The sequence below is a fragment of the Bactrocera dorsalis genome, chromosome 3, assembly GCF_023373825.1.
Source record: "Bactrocera dorsalis isolate Fly_Bdor chromosome 3, ASM2337382v1, whole genome shotgun sequence".
NCBI classification, from domain to species: domain Eukaryota; kingdom Metazoa; phylum Arthropoda; class Insecta; order Diptera; family Tephritidae; genus Bactrocera; species Bactrocera dorsalis.
The window spans coordinates 91070520-91095519 of record NC_064305.1 but is presented as its reverse complement, the minus strand read 5'-3'; the positions used below and the strand labels follow the sequence as shown (position 1 = coordinate 91095519).

The window sequence follows — 25000 nt, the reverse complement described above, 5'->3', positions numbered from 1 at the left end:
TCCTGTAGGTAATCATTAAGTAAAAGTAGATGAAAATATGTAACAGAAGGTATTACCACTTGAGTTTCTAGTTGCCCGAAATGCCCAATGTAATTGGGGAACACGGTGTAGTTGTAGGGGATTTGTGGACCTTGGCAAAATTTCACTATGATAGGTAAACAAGTACCGGGTGCAGGGTTCTTTCCATAAATCGAAGTATCCTCCACATGGACGGTGTTTATAATCGTTTTGTTGACGAATTTTATAGTTGGATAGGCATTGAAATATGCGGCCAAGCCACCAGCAATCATCAATAAAGCGAATGCGTTTACTAAGATTTGAAAGAGACGAAACTTCAGTCGACCATTGGTGATATAAGGATTGGAGCTTTTGCGTTGATTAATAATCTCCTAAAGTAAACAAAAATTTAGGAAATAAACGGAGCTCTAGATTATTCTAGTTTCATGAAACTTTATAGCCAATATTGAATAGAATGGAATGAAGTAGTAAGTGTTACAAACTTCCGTTAAGTCCTTACCTGCTGCTGTAGTGACATTGTGTTAGGGGCTCCATTTTGGAATCGTACAATTGTTTGTAGGCTAGCCGGAGTGGATACGCATTTGGTAAGTGGCGACATAGGAACCGATTGTTCCATCTCTTCGATGGTTTCATTTTGCAGTTTTTGTTTGTAAACAATTGGCGCCGGGACTGGAACAGAATCGAACATTAACTACATTGTTGATGGGGGTGTATATGAAATGCCACATTATTATTATATTGTATTAATCGAATTTAGCTTTCTCGATTTCTAGAAAATCCTATAACGCAGAACTTAAAAGTCTAATGAGTTAAATTCTGAAGTTATTGTCAAAATTAATGAAATAACAATGTTTTTTCCTCATGCTTTGGATTTTTCCTTTTCAGGAAACGAACCACGAGCTCGCTAAGACTCGATTTCGATGAAATGCAATATTTGGTTTTGACTTCAGCTAAAAGCAGTTATTGAGTAGCTGTGAGTTTATATCGGAACCGGTTCAAAATAATTTAGTTAGTGGAAACTACTTTGAATTCTAGATATTGTTTGCGCCATCGCTAATTTGTATCTGGAGAACTGGTCCTTTTATTAGACCCTTTATTCAACTGGCTAATATCTCAGGATACGGACTTACTTTGTATCAGTTCAATGGTGTTTTATGTCTTATAAAAATGCTTTACTTACCGCCGCACAACCTTTTTACAGAGAGCGAGGGTAATAAAGGAGCTTCCATTTGCTTTGTATTGTAACTTGGGCTGGATGTTTGACTGAAACTATCACTGGAAATATTGGAGTCCTGACGGCAGCTGTATTTGTTACGTGGAGGTGGTAGCACAGGATTTCCCATTCCACCGGATGTTAGCGCAGCAAACCGTGATCCATTTAAATTAAAAGCATCCACTGAATCCGTATTCCGAACAGCCATACCCACTCCCATACCCATACCCGCACCCGTACCGCTCTTATTGATGCGCGCAGCATTCTGAAGTAGCGGTACATCCATAAGATTTTTTGAGTTATAACCAGGACTGGAAGTGGCGGAAAAACTGTCACTGGACAAATTGGAGTCCTGCCGTTGATGTAGTTTTGGGTAAACGATAGGTGGAGGTTTATTTTTACCAAGCTTGTTCCGAACGCTTAGCGCTGTCGGTGGTTTCGACGCAGCCGATGTTGCTTCAATTTGCGTACCATTATTGATGTTATGATCGAGACTAATTTGACCGCGTGTTGGCGGTATCGGCGGTACTGGACGTTTTGGCTGTTGATAAACATTGGCTGCGTTGTGTGTAAGCGGTGAGATGGCATTATTCGATGTAGTGGCCGAACCTGACAGCAGAGAACCCGTAGAAGTACCCGAACCAGCCGACACCGTAGAGGACGTGGACGTGGAAGCCGATACCGTGGATACAGCGTTACTACTGCCCACACTACCACTGCCGCTGCCACAACCGCTGCTATGTAGTGACTGCTGTGAACTGTTTTTACTGCAGGGTGGCGGAATCTTTGCTACATCTGAATACTGTTTTCGTGTTGGAACTATAGGCGGTTTTTGCTGCACCAATCCATTGTTCATCTGTGTATTCGCATTTGGAGAGTGGCGACTAGGGGGCGTATTGTTATTACCAACCAAAATATTACATCCTGCATGAATGCGAGTTTCATTATTATTTAAGTTATTGTATTCGTTCATAGCATCGTTAAGCAATGTTCGTTCCATTTTAGAATAATCTTTGGAGACAGAAGACTCGCTTGTCTTCTCTGTTGGACAACTATCGATTGATGACTGGGTATCAACAGATGAGAAACGACTGCGGAAGTCCGCACTAGTCGAAGAGGAGGCAAAACGTTCACTATGACCTGAACCGTAGCCAGAAGAGATGGTGATGGTAGAGTCAGCCGTACTGCTGGACGAGCGATTTGCACGTTTTACAGCGTTGCTCAAATCCCCAGTAAAAGCTACCAATGTCTTTGCTGTGAATGCAGCATTTAGCAGCTTTCCACCTCCCGTACCTTCGGACGCAGCCTTAGTGACCTTGACAGGTGTCGAAGTCAACGACTCATCAAATACAGAATTTTCCAAACTCATCCGATCGTCATCTGAAATAGCGCCGGCATCCAGGCCTGAGTCCACGTATAGCGGACGTGTGGCCAGGTCAACAAGCAGGGATTGACTTTGTATTTGTGCGGGGTCTGCGCCTACGTTGCCGCCACCAATGGCCGAGTTGTAATAAACCGTATTGCTCTGTTGCTGATGTAGCCGATGGCCGGGTGAAAGGGTTTGTGTTTGCGGTGGATAAACAAAAGCGGTGCCGGCACTGATGTGTTGTTTATCTTTGGTTGGTGTTTGACTTGCGGACGTGGGCGTAGGCGAATCAATTGCTGCGTTCCAAGCGTAATTGCCACGAAACGTTCGCTTCGGGACGGGTGGGGGTGGTGTATCCGGTACAATGCTTGAGTGGGCTGCTGTGTTGGGCAAGTTCATAGGTTGGTTTTTGGCGGCACTATTGGCACTGTTGGTCACCGTATTGTATGTGAAAACTTTTTTCTCTTTGCCATTCACCTGAAATCAAACGAATAAAAAGATGGACAATGATGCGTGAATGAAGAATTACATTTCACATACAGATCAATATGTTTACTTATGTATGTATGTAGGTATGTATGTTGAAATGGAGATTTGTGTTAGCGTACGCATTTGAATATCTGATAGTGTGTATATCTTTATTATGTAAGTATATTATCATTCCGTTTATTTGTATGTATTGAAGCTCAGCGTGTACCTGAAGGTGATTAATGACTTTGGAATCATGTTGATTTGAGTTCAGGCCATTAAGTATCCTTATTAAACAAACGTTTACTTAGACCTGCATTGGGCGGAATTTGTGCGAATAAAAGTAACGAAAAAATCCGAAAGTCAATGTTTTTATCACGATACTTTGTATTAAATTAGGGTAACGGCAAATATTTTCGTTTTTTTTTGTATTAAATTAAATTAAAAATTATGTGGACGATATGGCGCGGTGATGACACTCAAAACACGGGTGTGACTAGATCAGAGTTTGACCAGAATTGAAGCTTTGACTTCAGATTAGATTTTATTACTTTCAATCAATTTCTTGTCGTGTTCCTGCCATTTGGTACAGAAATTCCATCTGGATCCTAAACTAACATAACCCCAGTAAAGGACGATTCAACAAGTTATAGGCCAACGATATGGTTTTTCCTGAGAGAATTATACCAGGAATGTTGACATTGCTTGTTGAGAATCGACGCTATTTGAGAATAGACGGAAATAAAATCTAACAACGATATGATTACCAAAGAAAATACACACACTTGAAGCAGGTTCTAAAAATGATGAAACCCTTAAAAGAAGAATCTAATACTAAAGGCCTAAAGTTCGTAGGCCCTGCTCTATTTTTTACCAGGAATAATGTTGCATGCGTCGTTTAATTGCGGTAAATATGCTTTGAAGTCATATACAGTATATGTGACTGTGTATGTAGCAACAATTGTAGAGTATGCGAAAGCGTTATTGTAGTTTTTCGCATTATCCTCAACTGGGTGATCAGCATAGTTTGTGCGTGTAGGTGTGTGTGTGTGAGTGCGTGTTGGTGCGTGCGTGGAATGGCTTCTCTGCAATTGGCCAGTTGCATTCATTGTACTTACAAGGCTTGAAAGCGGCAATGATGACATCGATTGCATGTCCTGCATCGCCAATTGACCAGCTTTATTATGATTATAATTGTATTGCGGCAACTCGGGAATGGCAACGGTCAGCGTTGGGAGCGCGCCACCATTTGCGGTCATCGCATTTAATTGTCTTGTCTGCATCTGCATTTGTGTATGTGTTTTTAATGATTGTTGTTGCTGTTGTTGCTGCAACGGCGACGTGTGCTTCTCCTCTAGCATTGGATAGTAGTGCGACGAGTGCCGACGCACCACCACATTGACGGTCGTCGGCAATAATGCCACCGAGCTGCATTGTTCCTGCTCTTTATCATAAAAGTCCAAGAGGGAGTTGTGCGGCAGTGCCAAGCTGGAGGCTCGTTCCGATCTATGCATAGCATTACATTCAGGCGCGTCACAAATGTTGGTTAATGATTGTCATTTTGTTATTATTGACAATAAATGTGCGTAATTAGTGCGAGTTGATGCGAAAAATCTCACCGTTAGACAGATACACATAATGTTTTGGTAATGGAAAATTATTTGGCATAAATGCGGATTTTGAGTTAACTTACCGTGAACGGTTTCGCTCTACAACGCCGCCAAAATGATTCTCATTGACGCTCAAATGCTTCTGATTAATTGAGAGTGTGGCGCTCATGTTTTTGCAAATCGTCATCAAAAATGTTTAAAATCTAAAAACAAAATATCAAGTTATAGAAAAGATAATATGAAACTGTCATGTACTGTGTGTTTAGTAAGAATTAAATGCATTACAAAATGAACTCTAGTACCAAAACGCACTTTTCGTTAAATTCATAGGCAAAGTTATTCTTCATAAATTTATAATATATATAAAATCAAATTTTTAACATTTGATCAAATTTGACTGAGATAAAAACAACATTTTAACATATTTTAATAAAAATATCTGTTATCACTTTCAAAAGAGACCCCTAAGCCAATACATGCATACCAACGCAACAATTTATCATACACTTGTATAAGTCTCGGTTGGGATGGCCTTTGATGTGCTTTTAAAGTATAACTTTTTTTGGCTTCAATGAACTCGAATGCTTCGAAAACTGAAAAAAGTCACAGAGAGTCAAATATTGCGAAAATGGTGTTTGAACAATTGCACTCGTCTCGTGTTTGGCAAAAAAGTGAATCGCAATCATGGTATAGTGAGACGGCGCATTATCGTTGTGAAATCCATAAATATAACGAGTTTTTCAATAAGAGCGGCCCCACGACCATGCTTCCAGAAGTCCAGACGCTGAACCCAATTTTCGACGATGAAATAGTCTAACGGCGTTAAATCGCATGACGGAATGTACGACGATTTTGGTGGTCAAGTGGCTTCAGTTCTTGCGTCAATTTGATCTTGTAAGGATGCAGACCAAGACCTTTATGTAAATTTCGTCACAATGACGTCACAGAGATGCCCAATGCTTGAGAACGACGTGTGAGAGATTGATTTCGGTCTTCCTCAATTGATGCGCTAACGGCAGTAATGTTCTCGATACTACGGGCACTTATTTATGTCACTGGTACGGGAATATTTTGTACTGTGCCTGTGGATTCAAATTTTTCCACTAGACGCTCAATTGTTGATTTGACAGGACGATTATAACGAGGATAAATTGGACATAGCGCTCTTAAAGTTGAGGCCACTGACTTTGAAGTTCTGTACTAAATTTTAATGATTTTGACGAGTTGTTGGATTGTATATATTTTCATGATGAAATAGCAAACCTCACTGAAGAGAAATGTCAAACGAGCGGAAAGAATATGGTGTCGTTTGCCATCCCTATCGGTCTACTTTCGTGGCGTCCCTATTGAAAAACCCCTTAGTGTTCCCTATAGACCGTTTGACTCTGCGATATGAATCCGTGGTAAACCACTCCAAAGAAAGCGATGAACGTCTCTTTGATTTTTGACCGACTTTAGCGTTGGTTTTTCGGTTTTGGCTCATTTTTGGAGTACCAATCGCTATACACAGTTTCGACGTCACATTAACAAAAGATAATCATATAAGGATGGAAAAGCTAAGTCCGAGTATAATCCATCATTTCATACTGTTGCAATTTGCAAGGATTGTAGCCATTGAAGAATTTTCAAGTACATGAGGCCTTTTAGTTATATATGTAGATATAATATTCATTCTAAGCACAAATATGCGCCGATATTAGAAACAAAATGCTCTCACAATTTTATTAAGATGACTAAAATATTAGTTCGAAAATCTTTTTATTAGGTATGTTGGGGCTAAGGGAAGTATTGACCTGATTGAAGCCATTTGTAGCACACAGACCTACAACTATCAGGAAAGGACTCTCTCTGAATTTCAAATGTAATTCTGACCCATTGATCAATATTTTCGGTAAAAATTCAACTATAAGTACTGGGGTCCCTTGGGTAGCTTAAACAGTTTTTGATGATTTGGACAATTTTTGGCCATAAGGTGTATGCCACTAAAGGCATTTTTGGTGCAAAGTTTTATCTCGTTCTAATAATTTCTTGAACAAAACTATTATACTCGGTAGCAAAATGTTGCAAGAGTATAAAAAAGAACATGATAACGAATGTTAAAATGGTTGTTGTCGCAGGGTGGTAACACCTGGTCGCCATCATTCCTTTGTTAAGGGATACCAAAAACGCAGTGTCAGCTAGAATTTACGTAAAAGTAACGATAACTTGAATCACCATAACCCACTGAAAAACTTTAAGTTAGAGATACTTATGTAACATGTGTATGAAATTTGACTTCTATTGCCAACTCAAGAGTTCGAGTTATGGAGAACTTTGAGTTATGGGAGCTTAACTGTATTGATTTTCTGTTAAGGTTAATTTAAAACCTTTTTTCGTAAAACTTTCTCAGAGGAAATGATTGCAGTGTTCCTAAAAAAATATTAAGTTGCAGATGACCGTTTAAAATTTCTTATAACTTTCTCTTAACGACATTTAAGCTTTCTTTAGTTCAATTCGCTTGAATCAAATTTAAATTCAACGAAATTCTTAGAAAGTTCTATAGGTATTTGGTAAGAATTTACAATTAAGACCTTGAAATTTATAATTTAATTGTAGCTTCCCTCTGTTTCATTACTTCAAAAAATATTTAATTTATTTTATATTTATCAAGCTTTTATATTACAGAAAAATACATATATCCAAATATACACAAACTCTCCAAAACGGTTGCATAATCTTTATACCTAGAAAGTATGTGTCACGTTGTTTGTCCGCGATGGACACCTAAACTACTGAACTGATTTTAGTAAAATTTAGCACACTATGTCCAGTTTGGACCAACTTGGAAGATGGGATAGTAAAAATAATTCAAAAGTAAAAAATACAGTGAAAGCTCTATTAAATGGACGTTCTATTAAGCTCTATTAACGGACAGAAAAAACGTTTTCGCCTTTATTCGTAAATTTTACTGTATTGAATGGTTTATTATATGAATAATAGTATAAAATGATATGGGCATGGCTGTCTGCATATAGCTTAAGGGATCATCTCAGTGCGATGCTCTGAAAAATCGCTGATTTTCGTGATTTTATTTTTTAATATTCATATTAACTAATCGGTCCGGTTTTCTTATTTATAAATAAATAAATTCATGAAAAATACAAAATATTTTTCTTATGTTTATTTAATGGGTGTATAATAGTTAAATGAATTGTTAAGATGACACATAAAAAGGTCTTGTACGATGTTCACGATTGCGGCCGCAATTTTGGTCTAAAACAAAAATTTCAAAAATACTATTAATCAGAAGGAAAGTCGTTTTCGCGCTATAGAAGCTTTTCGTTTTTTAAAATTTGGCAAAATGGCGGCGGTTTGAACAAAAAGTATCGATTTTGGCCTTTTTTTCGGTAGCTTTTCGTAGAATAAAATAGGAAGATTTCAAAAAACAGCTTCGTTTGAAGGTTGGATTTGTAGTGTTCCCCCACTCTGTTCTGTAGCGACCATAATAATTTGAATTTCGATTTAAAAATTTATGTTTATTACAGTTATCCTATAATGCAAAAAAAATTAAAATTAAATTAATTACATTATTAAATTGGATTTTAAATGCAGAAAACTCTTGAAAACATCTCCATCTATTTTGAATCAATTTTCTCCAAAACACAACGAGTATTCTGAAGTTTTTAAGTTGTTATCGCAATGAAGCGTTATAAATTATTCCAAGAAAAGAGAAATCGGCGAGTATTTTTAATATTTTGAAAAGGCAAAAATGTATAAATAAATAACCAAGAGCGTATGTTTGTGTGTGTAAGTATATTTAATGCCACACATGTTGACATAAACACACAAACACCTGTTTATTGTGCATTCATCTAGGTATATGTAGGTATGTGGGTGTGTGTGTGAATATAAGCGAGTAAATTTCAAAATAATGGTAAGCATTTAACGATAAATAACACTATTAGGAAGCCTAGAGAATGCAAATAAACAACCGTTAGAGCTTAAATGGGTGAGGTGTGACCACTGTTGCATGACATTAAATGGTCACAGTGACAGGCGTTAAAATGTGCGACTACCTATGTGTATGTACATTGCTGAGTGTGAGAAATGGGGAACTAGTGTGTGAGTACATACACTGAACCCCATAGAGAAATTAACTGGTTTCAAAAGTACCAAGTGGCGTCTTACAATTTTATGCAATTGTTGTATGTCACCGTTGATCCAAATGCTTTTAACTGCGTGAGAAATACTTCGAACTAATTAATAAATTAATTGATTTTAGGGGCGTGATACTAGCAGATTGCAACTATTTTGGTGTAAAGAACAACTAAGCTTGGTTCTAGCAGTTCTAAATTAATATTCGATAATGTCAAAACTGGAAGTCACATTCCAAGTGGTGTAAGTCTAGTCTCTTCTGAACCAGTTCGCCTCATACGTTAAAACGTAGAATATACATAAGCATCAATAGAATATTTTCTGGAATGAGATTTTCTGAATGCCGGGAATTCTATGCACACCAATACACACATGAACACAAGTTTCTATGTACTCGCAATGCCGCTTCAACCAATACGCAGTTGGGTGAATGTGTTGGGCCTAGGACAACACGATGGCACATAACAATAGATAAATTTATTGAATTCGTGAAATTAGGGGGCAGAACGACAATGACAGCCGTGCCAACCAGCAACAACAAATTATATATTCACAATATTACTTTGGCCACGTTGTCTGAAGGTCCATCTGCAGCGTGGCATTCTTGGTGGCGCTCCGAATGCTCATGCGTGTTTGCCTATGCATGAGTGAGCGTGTGTGCGTCGATTGTGGCTGTAAAATAGGTAGTATTTGCGCTTGCTGCGCACTAATGGATTTGATAAGCACACGGGAAGTTCATGAATTACATAACATAGCATACATATAAGGAATACACCTTTGCCACAATTTGCTCTGAAATGAGTGCGTGTATAATTATTTTTACAGTAATGTACTTATATGTTTTCCTCTGTGCGTAGGCAATAATATAAAAAAGTTGTGTGTTAATGTTTGATATAATTATTAATTTTATTTCCAAGCCCCATGTCCAATAATTATCACAAAATCATAGGTTTAGAAACACAATTCGTTCACCGGTTCTTCTTCCACTCCGTAATATTGGCCCACCTATGTAAGTTAAGATACAATAAAAATGTATATGTATTTAGTGCAAAGCTAGAATTAACGAGGTCCTCATTTATCTGATTATATCAATTCATTTGAACCCAATTACAACGAAGCTATGAAGCAACACAATTGCTCATACGCCGCGTCACCCCTTATACAAGCAAATTTGTCCTATATGTTTATACGAGTACAAATATATATATGTATATATGATGATAATAAAAACCTTAAAAAGTGTAAAGAAACGTGAAATCTGTTGGGTGGATTCCCAACAGGTAAATCTGTTCAAGCAAGTAGACTAGTTAAGGAAATTTCCAAACCCACACATCACTTGACCAATTGGAATTAAGCTTAACCAAATCTTAAAATAATCAAATCGATCTAAAACACCACATCTCCTCGAACCTCCGAATATGTATACAGCCTATTTGTTAAATAAGGTATAACTTCAATATCAAAGAAGGTATTTATTATTCGAAAGCACCACACATCCTTCCCTAGCTCTCATATTCCGACTATGAAGATATCCGCCATTCTTGTGTAAGAGTTTTATATCAATCGATCAGGTTAACATCTATAACGTTTGGCAAAGTAAGTTCATACTCAAATGGTGAAAGACGGTGCACAACTTTGCCGCTTAACAAAACTCATCTCAGAGTCTGCGTTATTTATAATACGAGTTTATTTTGGCTTCCATGCTTACAATTACAGATATTACTAATAGTTTTATTTCGTAATCAAAATAGTATTTTCTTCGTTCTTAAATAATGAAGTCACTCATACGCCATGGCATCAATAACTCTCTTAATCATAACAATAAGAAGTGCGTCGTAACGATGGCACGAGTATCAGAAAGAGCATACTAAAAGAAAGAGCATATAGATGAAACATAGTAAGCTTCTACACTTGTGAACTGCTTAAATTTGGTTTGTCTATGCTGCAATAGTAACTTGATTTTCGACTTGAGATATGGAAGTCTCGCCTTTGTAGCATAACTTCAAGACGTTGATAATAAGCAAGACGATTTCTGATTTTTTGCGAGCTTCAATTAGTTTGGGACAATATTGCAGAACACTGCTTTAAAATTTAACGATTTTTATTAATAAGCGGACATACTAAATAATTCTTTACTATCATTGGGCCTCCTTGTTCGTTTTCTGAATGCAAAAATTAATGAATATTATAATATATATGCGACATGCAAATACTACAAATATGATTGCCACAACAAATGCAACACATAAATGGCTTTAGCCAGCAGGCAAATATAATGATTTCCTGACAAAAGTTGTGCAATTACATGCTGTGGTCATCAGCAATTTTTTAATATTGTCCATATTGCTAATATTGCAAACACTCCTTGTATGGAGAAGTATAGAGAAATGGAGGAAGAAGCTGCACAAGGCTATGAAGAGCATACAGAGAGCAAGATATTTGTGAAAAATCTAGTAATAATATTAAAAAATAAAAAAAGTGTAAAAATCAAAAAGAACCTAGGTATATTAAATACTTCCTGAGAGCATTGCCTACATTAATCTCGCGTGTTGAGTTTACAATAAACAATCTTATTTAAATAATTTAATTGCATTCGCAAGTTGCCGTTAAAGCAACACAAATGAAAATTTGTTTATCGCTTTCTATGCGAACTGCTGCGGCGTACAAAACGGTGTGTGACTTGAAAAATTTGCTGCTCCGACTCCGGCGAAATTGTGGACACAGCAATTCAATGAACAGGACGACAGTTGAATGTCAACTTCAGTGAAAACAAGTTTTACAGGCTTACGTATTTACATATGTGTGTGTGTGTGTAAGAAAACTTAGTGTCGCATTAAAAAATAATAAATTGTAAGAGTTATCAAAAGTGCGTGGAACACTACATTCAACTAGAAGCTGTATGTACTGTGCGTTCATGTGTACTTGAGAGTCACCCAGTATGCCAATGTGAGTATCTCGAGCTGGGGCAGTCTTGGTACACTTTGATAGACTGTAAAAAAAGTAACTAAGATTCTTCATACTCTAGCTATGTACGTCAAAGGTCATTATGTTCGTTCGTCAACTTTTTGATTTTTTTCAACTATCCTTCACACGCAACTGACTTTTGCATTCTTTTGAACAAACTAGGTCCAGATAATTTGAAACAGGCATAAAATTACCACAAGGCGACAGGGAAAACTTTTATTGATACCGGTGATATCACTGCTGAGGAAAACCGGATAGAAATAACAATTGTTTACACGAAATGTATCTAAATCTATAAATATTAACATATTTTATTTAGTTATGTTAGCAATAGCTATACGAGGCTCCTTTCTTTTAATGTTACCAGCAAACTAGTTGCCATTCGACGCCAAGATGAAGCACTGCCGAACTACATTTTTAGTTGGCGAATTTAAGCTTTAAGTAGCGTTGTCTCTGCGGCACTTCACTTGTGTTTATTTGAATGAAGTTAATGTGACAGGGCAGACAAGTGAGAGAGGAGGGTGCTGGGTGAGCCCAGTTTTGTGCTCTGGAGTGTAAGTGTCGTCGCAGCATAGCAGAAATGTTGCCAATTGAAAGCGGCAGCTCAAACATGACAAGAATTTTAAATGAAAGCTTAAGTCCATCCAAAAGTGTCTGCGAAGAATTTTTTACTCATGCGCCCGTATCACTCTCATAATGCCTACACAAACTGTCTCTCTGGTCGATTTGGTAGTCAGCAATGTTATGTGTTTCTGCCAGTTTTTCTATGTTTGTTTGCTTGCCTATTTTTTGTCTAACGGTTTGTTAAGCAGTGAGCTCATGTCCTTGCATTTATTCATTATCTACGTTTGTTTCTTTCATACACGTACATATATATGCATATATAATACATATATCCTACCGCACGGACCTTCCAGTGCTCTGTTCATATATTTACTGCTTATGTATGTATGTGTGTAGGGGCTGTCGGAACTTTTTCAACACGAGGACACATTTTATACTATTTGTCCTTTTTACAGACTACATACAGACATTCCTTATATAATTCGGGCAATTTGTTTGTCAAACAAAATTTAGTTGATGATATTCAATTGAAAATGCAAATCAAATTAGAAATACATACATACTCCTCCCCAAATGTGTGAGTGAATGTTTAAGCTACTCCATCGGGTCAATTTCACAGCATATACTCGATAATATATGTAAGAAATATATTCGCAGATGGATGAGTGAAGATTGGGAAGCAATCAAAACCCTCTGAGGTCTAGTGGATTTTAATCGAAAATCAAAATTTACCTATAGTATATACTTACATATACAAATATGCATAATATTTGCTTATTACATAAGTAGTACAAGGTGATATGAAATAAAAGGAAGCTTTTGGGCGACACACACCAGTACATACTTAGATCCTATCTTATGTATAGAAGAGTGAATATGTGGAATTATTTTTATTCACCTACTTTTTGGTCTTGTAATCCACACCGAATAACTTTGCGTCATTCATATAGAGATAAATGGTCTTCACGAGCCCTAATTATATTATATATTATTATATTGTACGTTGTACTTTCAAAATATAAATCAAGCACCAATAAAGTTATGGGAATTAAACTTTGAGTAAACAATGTCAACGTTATCTTACACCAAAAATAGTCGAACATTTTTCAAGTCCCTATATATAGCTATTTTTATATCCTGAACAGGGTATATTAAGTTCGTCACGAAGTTTATAACACCCAGAAGGAAGCGTCGGAGACCCTATAAAGTATGTATATAAATGATCAGTATATATTATATCTGTCTGTCCGCCTGTCTGTCTGTATATATACGAACTAGTCCCTCAGTTTTTAAGATATCGTTTTGAAATTTTGCAAAAGTTATTTTCTCTTCAAGAAGCTGCTCATTAGTTGGAACTGCCGATATCGGACCACTATAATATATAGATGCCATACAAACTGAACGATCGGAATCAAGTTCTTATATGGAAATCTTTCACATTTGACAATGTATCTTCACGAAATTTTGGTATGACTTATTGTTTATAGAAATAATATAATATCGAAAGAAATTGTTTAGATCGGATTACTATAGCATATAGCTACTATACAAACTGAACGATCGGCATCAAGGGCTTATATGGAAAACTTTCGCATTTGACGTGGTATCTGCACATAATTTGACATGGATTACTGCTTAAGGTAATAATATAATCTCCGAGCTTCCATACCAACTGGACACATAATTTCTAAAAGAAATATACCTGTGAAGGGTATATTAGCTTCGGTGCAGCCAAAGTTAACGTTTTTTCTTGTTTTTTGAATATGTTCGTACAAATAAATTTCATAATAACGAATTTAAAACTGCTTTCTGCATTGTCAGGTTACCAGCCTTTCTTTCCAGTTAATAGAGTTATCCGCTTAATAGATTGTACTTCATAAACATCAACGTATTGTGGAATCTGTTGTGGGATCAGCCAATGCGCATGGTTAACGAAGATGCCCGCTTAATAGAGCGTCCATTTACTAGAGCTTTCACTGTAGTTATTTATGGATTGTTTTTATTATTCTACCTTCTAAGTTGGGTCGAACTGGACACAGTGTGCTAAATTTTGCTAAAATAGATTCAGGATAGTCATAGTTTAGAGACCATCGCGGCCAAACAACGTAACACGTAGTTTTTATATATAAAGATTTACATATGTTAAATTCATCGCATCAAAGTAATTTAGTTTTCAATTAATTTGAGTTAACAATAAACTAATAGCTGAGGTTGGGAAATATAGCTAAAACTTACAAGTAAATCTATAATCGATGAGCACCCAACCGCATTTAAAACAAAATGTACGCGAAATATATACATAAGAACTTTACACGTTTTTCTTCAAAATGCAACAAATAAATGAAAAATCAATCGCATTATTTCGATGAAATTACTCATAAAAGCTTGGTAATGCTCCGTTCACACATACATATGTATTTAAGCACAGAAACAGTTCCATTTTTGTATTCGTATTTTATTCGTATATGGACTGGGAATACATATGTATGTACATATTCGGGCATACTCAAATATGAATAAAATTAATCAAAAATAACGTCACACCTACGCCATTGTCCACCGCCGGAGCCAATACACAACAATCGATGTAAACAGATTGGAACAAAACAAAGCATTTTCTGCTGCTCCAGGCAACGAGCCAGCCTCTTTTGTAGAATTGTAACTTAAAAGCACGCATACATACGGTTGCAGTGGTAACACTTTCCCAACACTCAAAAGTACTTTAAAATATCGATAGAATTATATTTATTGGCCAAGTGGATACAAAAGTTTGAATCCTGCTTAATAACATTGAATCTATAAAAACAAGTTGCCGGCTTATATAGTACATGTATGCCAATAAAAATTAAGCTCATGTTTTCATTTCATTTTGTTTAACGCTCGCTTCATTACTAACACAGCTCCGCTCATGAATTTCACAGCACGTAATTGCGCGCTGATGTTTATGTGTGGGTGTTTGCCGGATAAAAAATCATTATCCATCTTACTTTCTCGATGGCTACTTTCATAGTTGCATACTTGAGCGTTATTTCTTTGCAATAAAAAATAAAATAAAGTCAGACATCAATGTTTGCCATGAAAACGTTTGTTATCATCAGGTTGCCTGGCGATGAGAAAAGTAAATCGCAGTTATTCATTAAAAGAATAATAATTCGTAATATCTACCCATAGCTAATGGAACATGAATAGAAATTAATAAAACTTAATAAGAGCTAAAGGGATTGCCAAAGAAAGCCACTGAAAAGAAGTAAAACTAGCAATAAAGATAATAAAATAACTTGCCTTTTCAGCTAGTGAACCTCCTTCTTAGTAAACACATGGTTGACAGTACTTCCCTTTATGTTAAACTACCTTCATTCTTTAACAGAAACCAGTTCTCACACTCACCTTCAAGGTAAAGATCAAATTGTAATCACCCTTTACTGTCAATACTAAAGAGTATCATAATTATTATGATTGCGATGTAGCTTATTTAAGCCAATTAAAATTGGACCACAGGTCGTATGAGCGATATTCTGATTGTGTAATCATTTTTATAAGGAACAAGTACGACACCATCAACAATGTGGTATTAATTACTGTGATTGATATTTATTAAATAAATTAAGAGCTGTTCAGTGTTGAATATTTCTAACGAATTCAATGCAACTTTTACTGTCAACACAAAATTCTCCAATCTGCTCGCATTCCCAGTTTATTGCTTGGAATTTCTAAGATTGACGAGTATGAGAAGATTCCCTAAAGAATGTATAATGAAGTTCAAAGCAATGGCTAGTAAATTGTTGGCATATGGAAAATGTATAACGGATTATATTCCTCTGGATAAGACTACAGCTGTTTCTCAGCGGTATTGCTATACTAGGGTGTGAGAATATCTCTTTGTGGCAACTAAATAGGAATTTTACTTGTTAAAAAAAAAGATTTGCCCAGAAATGTAAAAATATTCGTATAACCATTATGCCTTGAAATCTATCACCGTTTTCGGATTTAACTCTAAAGGTGATTTTAAAATTGGGTAGTCATATATATGCACATATTGACTACGACTCAAGCGCTTTGAAGAGCTCAAACTCAAGATATGGCTTGCCACACTAATCCACATGAGTGATAGTTTTCATTTATTTACCCTTCAATTTCGTGATATGTTTCTGTAGGACTTAGCGTTCGCCAACTTTTACTGATCATCCCTGTAAATACTCGTATATACGAATGGCTGTGCGCTTAAGCGTACTCGTATTTGTTGTTTGTATTTGCGTAAAGAAGAAGTTTTGTGTAAGCAAGAACCTAAAATTCCAAGATATCGCACGTAGCAGCAGAATCATAAACAGGTGGCACGCTTGACGGCATGTTGAAGGATATTTCAAATAGTCTGAGTTGTCGAGCAGTTCCGGAATGCTTGAGCCTTTAGGTATCGTCGAGCATTGTTGCTATTGATTTTTAACTTCATTATGGCAATAGAACATTTTGTCGTTTTACAACACGGACACTCGTTTAGGCAAATATGCTATTATAAAATCTCCGTGGAGGTATGCACACGAAACACACTTACTCACGGCGCGGACAAATGTTTATGTAACGTCGGAAAAATATTGTATGTCTGCACAAGACTGTGTTGCTTTAATTTGCATGGATACGAAAAGCATGTGCAGATACACACAAACATATACATATTTCTGTTGGGCATTGTTGAATATGTAACAATATTTTCTTGGGATAGCAACGATTGCATGCTGCGAAAGATTTCTTACACAATGTGGAAATATTTGAAATCGGAATACAATTACTGCTAAATTTGTGTATAGTCGGTAAGTGTATTATTAAGTAACTGATTGGCCATTCAACTCAGGTTATGTAAGGCACAAATAAAATTTTCATATAGCTGATAATGTAATAAAACAGATGTGAAGATTTGGTGTCCTAACGATGCTTGTGACCCTCTCTAAATTCATAACACTCCAGTTATTCCATGTCCTGACTGTCAGTCTGTATTACTTTGCCTTTGGCTTTCCGCAATTCTGCTCAGATTTATCTTTTTGTACTGCAAACGGCTACAAGCAGATACTGCCCGCCCACTCTCCAGAATCAGATGTACTTTTAAATTACTTAGTCTGTATGTATCTTCTGTCTTTTAATTAGGTAAGCGCATATGAGTACACACAGTATGTATTCAAGGCAATTGCTCGCACTTTAACATTCCGACGAGCGTATGCACATACATACTATACATATATACAATACACAATTCGCTCTCTTGTCTGCTAATGTGAATAGGCTGCTTTGAGGCATAAATTCTCCCAGTTGATAGGATTGTATCTCATTACAGTGGTAACTAAGGTGTAAAGGTAATGACTGGAAAATTAGAAAAAGTATGTAATCATTGTACACTTATAAGTAGTTGAGTACTTATACGCACACACATACATAATGGTAATTGCCGTTTTCATAAAGGTATTGTGTTGTTATGAAAGAAGCAGACAATAGTCACAGATGCACAAACAAACACATGTGCATGTTGCATATTCAGGCGTTTCAGCTGGTAGAGCACTATGAATCCCTGGTGTGAAATGGTGAATTCTAAGAGGATACTTTGCATTGCGATGAAACGGGTTGAATAAGTGCTTTATGTCGCAGTCGCAGTAGACGCGTGGCAAATGAAATGATGCGATAAGTAAACAATGGAGATATGAAAAAACGAAAGTATGCAATTTGCAGACACAAACAATGAAGGAAATGAAGGCGAAAGGTATAATGAGGTGGAAAGTGCAACATGTTGTAAGTCATGATTTAATTGATTATGCACACCAGATCGGTTTTTATGCTGTCAGCTGACAGCAGGTATTTGCTCTCTGCGTGGGAAATACAGCAACAAAAGTATATTGGTATATTTAAGTATTGATATATTGACTTATACATATATTGATAACTGTTGTATTATACAAAACAAGTATATAAGCGATACTTTCGAATGTATACATTAAATAGGCATCATCACAGGTTACCAGAAGGCTATATGATCAAATTTGACGCGGACTGCCCCTTTTTAACTGTTCCTAGTTTGGTAAAAACTTTCTTTAACTGCATATGATATTTAAACTCCACATGTCTCTTGAGGGTCGCCCTTCCACCTTTCTTACGGGGCACTCCTAGTGTGAAATTTTGAAAAAATCGATTTTATGTATATTTCCATAGGGTATACCTTTAAAAATAACATACTAATTTTCAAATCGGTATCTGAAACAGTTTTTGGATTGCAGCCTTTTACAGCGTATCCACTCAGTTTAATCTGCTCAACTAGTTTGTCAAACACTTTTTCTCGGAACAGGATTTTTTGGAATTTGTTACAGTGATAAAAATCGTTACCGAGAGTTGAAGAGGGAAGCGAAACGCTTTTGCAGACAGAAAAAGAGAGAGACCGAAATGCGTGACTATGAAGAGCTTGACAAGCGGCCGACAGGGGTAATGTTTGAAAATTCTACAAAAAAAATGCGGCGACTAACAGAAGGTTTCAAGACCGGAGCATACTCTTGTAGATCTCCCAAAGGTAATATAGCGACTGATGCCCAGAACATGCTAAAATTATGGAGGGAACACTTCTCCAGCCTGCTGAATGGAAGTGAAAATATAACGCCAGGAGAAGGCCAACCCGATTCCCGAAATTTCAGACAAGGCGACTCCCTTTCGTGTGACTTCTTCAATCTGCTGCTGGAGCAAATAATTCGAGCTGCAGAACTAAATAGATCAGGTACAATCTTCTATAAGAGTGTATAGCTGCTAGCGTATGTCGATGATATTGATATCATTAACCTCAACATCCACGTCGTTATTTAGTTCTACTTTCTCCAGATTCGCAACTAGGCTCTCACTTCACTGTTGATAGTTATAAATTCGAAGTTGGAGAGAATTTCGTCTATCTTGGAACCAGCATTAACAGCAAAAACAATGCCAGCCTCGAAATCCAACGCGGAATAAATCTTGCCAACAGGTGCTACTTTGGGCTGAGTAGGCAATGGAGACGTAAAGTCTTTTTTCGACGAACAAAAACCAAACTCTATAAGTCACTCATTATTCCCGTTCTGCTAGGCATGGATGATGACAACATCTGAAGACAACAACAGCTTACGAGTTTTCAGGAGAAAGGTTCTGCGGAAGATTTATGGCCCTTTTGCGCGTTGGCCACGGCGAATATTGTATTCCATGGAACGATGCGTAAAGACGAAACGACGGGCGAGCTATTGTTAACTCGACTATAACCGCGTAAGCGGTGTCTACGCCAGTAAAGAAGAAGAAGATAAAAATCAAAAACAAATGATCCGATTATCATGAAATTACTTAGTTTTCGTATAATTAAAAAAAAATTTCAAAAATTTCTATGTGTTTGTGTACAAATATACCCTAAAAATTTTAAAACAATCGATACAGCAGTTTCAAAAATTTGTGTTAAAATACTTGAAGCTGTATTGGTTTTGTTAGTCCGGGTCAAATTTTGAAATTTGGGTTTTGAAAAATGTATCTCTTGCTTTTATGCCGTGTGTGTATACATAGGCAAGTCTCTTAATTAACTCACATCTGTTTGTTGTAGCAACAAACATATTGTACACATTCAAAATTGCCTGATTGTCACTTTTTCGAAACGGAAGTGCCTTGGCAACACACTTTCATAAGCGAAGGGAATCACTCATGCACACCCGCACCCATACGCACCAGCATACATGGGGAGAGTGTGTAAATAATGCGTTTCAGATTGTTGAAGTGCACTGAGAATAAAAACGATGCCAAACATATCAAACCGGAAACGAGATAGTCGTACAGAACTGATGGGCGGAAAATTTCAAAGCAACGAGCACTGAAATTGAAGTGGAAATGAAAATCATTTCTGCCCTGCAGAAGCAACTAAACTTGGGTCCAATGTATAGAAAGGCAGTATGTGGTCATGCAGATGATTGTGCTATCAATAACTTTAGTATTTCTATATCTATTCTATTTAATATATGTATATTGCGATACGCTTCATTAACCAAAGCAGCAAATATCTATATGTTCCTTGAGAATGGAATTTTAGACCATTGAACATTTTCTGGCAATTTATACTTTTACTTTCATACAAGTAGACTGAGCTGAGCAAAAAATCTTAAAAATTCCTGATGTTCTTCCTTTTTTTGATTTTTTAATAGGCAGAAAAGGTAAGGAAAATGCAGATAATGATAGTTTTATACCCTGAACAGAGTATATTAAGCTCGGCCTCGTTATTTGGCTACCCAGAGGTTACTTGATCTAATACTGGAAGTCGTGTGCTGATTGAGCCATATGTAAAAGAATCGTTTCTTCATCTTACGTGATCTACTTGACGGAATGAGTTGATTTAGACATGGTCCTCAGTTTTTGTAATATTGTACCCGTATTAATCTGAAACTTTGCACATGCCCTTTTCTAACAAAAAAGCTGCTCGTTTGCCGGAATTACCGATGTTAGCTGCCATAACAACTGACTGATCTAAAGCTCTTATAAGGAAAACTTTTTTATTTGGCATGGAATTTGGCATAGATTATTGCTCAAGACAGCACTACAACCTTCAAATAACTTGTTCATGGCCAATAACTATTCAGACTACTATAGCATACTATAGAACTGCAATAAAAACTGACTGACTCTCTATAGGAACGCAAAAGGAAATGTATCTTTAAAGCTAAAATTGAAATAAACGAATCGCACAACGAAATATATACCAACAAATGGATGACTATTGAAAGGAAGCTGAGCTAAATTGGAAAATCCTAGCTAAGCTCCTCGCAGTCGTGTGGCGCGCGACGCTCTGCTGCAGCAATGCAAATTTCCAACAAGAAACGAACAAAGGAGTATAAATCCGAATCTGTTTATGTTTGCATTGTTGCGTTTGTAACTGGGAATTGCAGAGTCTTCAGTATCCATGAATGCAGCGCAAGTAAGTAAGCGCTTATACCAATATTCATAGTTAGTTATATGGGAGTGGCTAAAGGACAAGAGCAGCAAACAGATACAACCTAAAATGGCTGTGGGGCTTAAGTGACTAAAATGACTTAGCTTGCTAAGATAGCACTTAGAACTTCTGTGGTTGAAACAGTCTCGACGAGCAAGTAAGGCCAGCGCATTGAAATGAATTTCCTAAGTTTGTTTATCTCTTCCATGATATGTAAATCATGATACTCCCTCTCTTATGTTGCATGACAAGTGGGCGCAGATATTCACAAAAGTTGGCTGTGTCTGGAGATGGCGAAACGCTAAGTACGCTTAGGCAGAGTACATAAGCACAGAGCTCAGTACAATAATGCAAATGGCGCTGACGATGCATTACTTGCTGTCTGTAGGCTCCTGCCTACGTTCATCCATTTACTCGCTAATGCACCCAAATATTTATATGCATGTGTGTGCAGTACACTTTCACAGTTATGAATCAATGCTGCACATCAGCGCTTGGATGGCAAAATACGTGAATGCAAAGCATTTTCTATTACCGCTGAAGAATTCTGCTGATTGTTGGTATTTGGATTTTCAGCCCATTCCATAAAATCAATATCACAAGTCCATGTTACATGTACAGCTGATGTGCGAAAAGAATGCATCAAATTTTTGTGGAAAATGAAACTTTAGTGGAATGCACACATTGCAATAATGTCGGCTTTGCTGGTTACACACATCACATACGATGAAATTTCTGTGTGCAAAGGAAAATGAAAACAAAAAAAAATAGAAAATACATTCATAAATGCAAGTATGTATGTATGTACCATAAGTAGCTGCTAATGAAAGTTCGCGCATTGCGTTGGATTAAAAAGGCTGCTCCTGCCTGTGGTACGAAAACCTTTTTACTTGGGTTGCTGTTTATTTTTCGGGTTCATTTCAATGTTTTCGGAGCTCTTTTGATATAATTATTGGAAGGTTTGGCGGATTCAAACTCAGTTTTCGAAAATAAAACTGATATTGCGACAATTAAGGAGAAGAAGAAGAATTGCTTAAAATCTAAGTATATGTAGAGAGGAACAGGCTTTTTATTGAAACTATTAGAAGAATGCTCGAAGACACCGAAAAAACTTAAATTAACTGTCCCAAATTATTTACCCTGAAATAGGCTCTGGGGCACGCTTGAAGGAGTCCAGACGCTGAACCCAATTTTCGACGGTTTTCAAGCATAAATCGGCCTGTACTGCTGCAATTTCAGGCATAGACGATAGACTTGACGTAGCTCGATTGTGACATTCGATGTGTAACTTCTGGCGACGGCCTGTTAGGGCCCCATATTGTCCAAGTCCATATCATTTAATTCGGGCCAAAAATATTCGGTTATCATTGAGCGGTAGTGAGTCCCATTCACAGTAACATGCCGGTCTTGATATCATCACGAAAGAACTACGGCACAATGACGCCACCAGCCCATAAACCGCACCAAACCGTAATTTTTCGGGATGCAATGGTGACTCATGGAGTACTTGTAGTACGTGTAGTACACTGCCTGAACAATAACGCATATTTTGCTTATTGACGAAGCCATTCAGCCAGAAATGAGCCTCATCGCTGAAGATAATTTCTAGATGAAAAGCCGGATCATTTTCAAATTGTTGCTCAGCCTAGTTCATGAACATAAGACGATTCTGTTGGTCACGTGGCTTGAGTCAATTAGATCTTGTCAAAGATCTGTTCGCAAAATTCACTACAACCACGTTACAGAGATGCCCAACGCTTGAGAACGAAGTGTGAGAGACTCAATTGATGCGCCAGCGGCAGTAATATTATCGATCCTACGGGCACTTCTTTGTCTTACTAGCACGAAAATTTTGTAATGTACTTATGGATTCGAATTTTTCCACTAGACGCTCAATTGTTTATCAGACAGGACGATTATGACGACCACACACGTAAAGCTAAGGCCACTGACTTTCTAACTTCGGTAGTAAATTTTAATAACTTCTTACTGAAGAGAAATGTCAAAAGAACGGGAAAAAATATAGCGTCGTTTGCTGTCTCTATCGGTCTACTTTTGTAGCGTCCCTATTGAGAACCCGTTAGTAGAGAACAAATTCGAAATTTGATCCCCTATACAGTGGAATATCGATCTTATATGGAGAAGAACATGACGATTGAACGGTTTTAGGTCGATGGTGTCTGTCTGGTCCAGAATTGTACACGTATACATTTTATACTCAATTATTGGTTTTTCTAACTCATAAGCTGATTCCTTGCCATTTTAGAGAATTTTTTTCTGCTTAGCATCCTTTCGATAGAACATATAAAACTTTCGACAACGCAGACTTTAGTAAGTTATAAAAAGTCAACTCAGAAACTCTCTTGTTTTCTCACCATCTATCGTCTTGATTAAGTGTCTGTGAATCAATAAATGTATGCCAAGATATTAGAAGTTAATTTCCGATCGAGTTTGGATTTTCATTTCGTTCTTAATACCAACACTTGCTTTGACAGGCGAGAAGCTATCGCCGGTTGCACTGCTGTGCTAGTTGGTGTGCTGCTGCATTAATTAAAACATCGCCGCATAGAAATCGATAAATATTTATTCAACGTTGCACACTATGCTATGCTATGCGCCACACTTACCTGTCTGTATGTATGCGTTTGAAACTACATATTTGTGTGAAAGATGTGTTAGCCCCTTTCGTTTGAGGCATTGGATGCACATGACACGTGCTGCATGAGTATTTTGCAAGCGCGCGTTTAACGGTTTTTATTTATTTACCGGGATTTCACGCTCGTTTACTTCTGGTCGCTTTCTTCCAACTACCGCACCCCTCTTTTTTACCTAAGCCATGGCATTCGTTGGCCCGGGTGCCAAAAGCCAAACAGGAGTGACCTACTTTTGCAGCAACTATTGCAAAATCTGCAGTTGTGGGACAGACACATGCAGCAAGCATGCACATAAGCACAACTGTACTCAATGAGGGGGGAGATATGAAGATAGAAAATAGACATTTTATTGGTAACAACAAAACAGCGTAAATAACTGGTGTTGATGGCTTTGCAATGCTTGGTAATTGCTTTGAGAAAGATAAATGAAAATATTGCTTTTTTGTTGTCGCACCTGAATTTCCTCTGATATTTCCTCGCCGCATTGCATTCAAAAAAAAAATCGCAATCATTTGTATATGTATGTATGTAGATATGAGCATATACATACAGAGGCACAGCCGCGTAAAACTTTTTATTAGTTGGCCGAGTGTGGTGAATTGAAAATTCCACGGAAATTCTAATGATATCGCTAAGAGTACTGAAAGTTTCCATTTGCACTCATTATCCGCAAAAATGTCACATTATGCAGAGAACTATTGTAAATCTAATAGAAATCGTAATGATTTGTCGGCCTGCCTTCGATGTAATGCAATCTCTGTTAGGTTCCATGACCACGTTCCTCACCGTTTAGTAGAAATCTTTACGGATTGTGAAGACATCTAATGTTTGGAATTGTAATAGTTATGAATTCCTCCAACTATTGAGGATGTTAGACCCGAATCGTATGTTTTTGTGAATATTTATTATTCAGCTTAAGTTTAAATTTCATTTTTGTAAAACCTGGAAAATTTCCAACATGGTTGTATGCAATTTTACATAACTTCCCATTTATGCAAAGGAATTTCCTTTGACGTGTTAAACAATGTACCGTTATGAGTATATACCAACCCGGAG

At 37.0% G+C, this 25000-nt stretch overlaps 1 protein-coding gene across 1 annotated transcript; it reads right to left on the bottom strand.

Moving 5' to 3' along the window:
• Window positions 1-2: 2 nt before the first annotated feature.
• On the bottom strand, window positions 3-4929 carry LOC125777669 (serine-rich adhesin for platelets-like; the record flags this gene model as incomplete). The annotated part of the gene is made up of 5 exons (XM_049452767.1): window positions 4759-4929; window positions 4184-4571; window positions 1199-3074; window positions 518-687; window positions 3-389 (listed from the first exon to the last, which is right to left on the bottom strand). Coding segments are annotated over exons 1-5 (2925 nt in total), but the record flags the coding sequence as incomplete, so codon positions are not given.
• Window positions 4930-25000: the final 20071 nt, after the last annotated feature.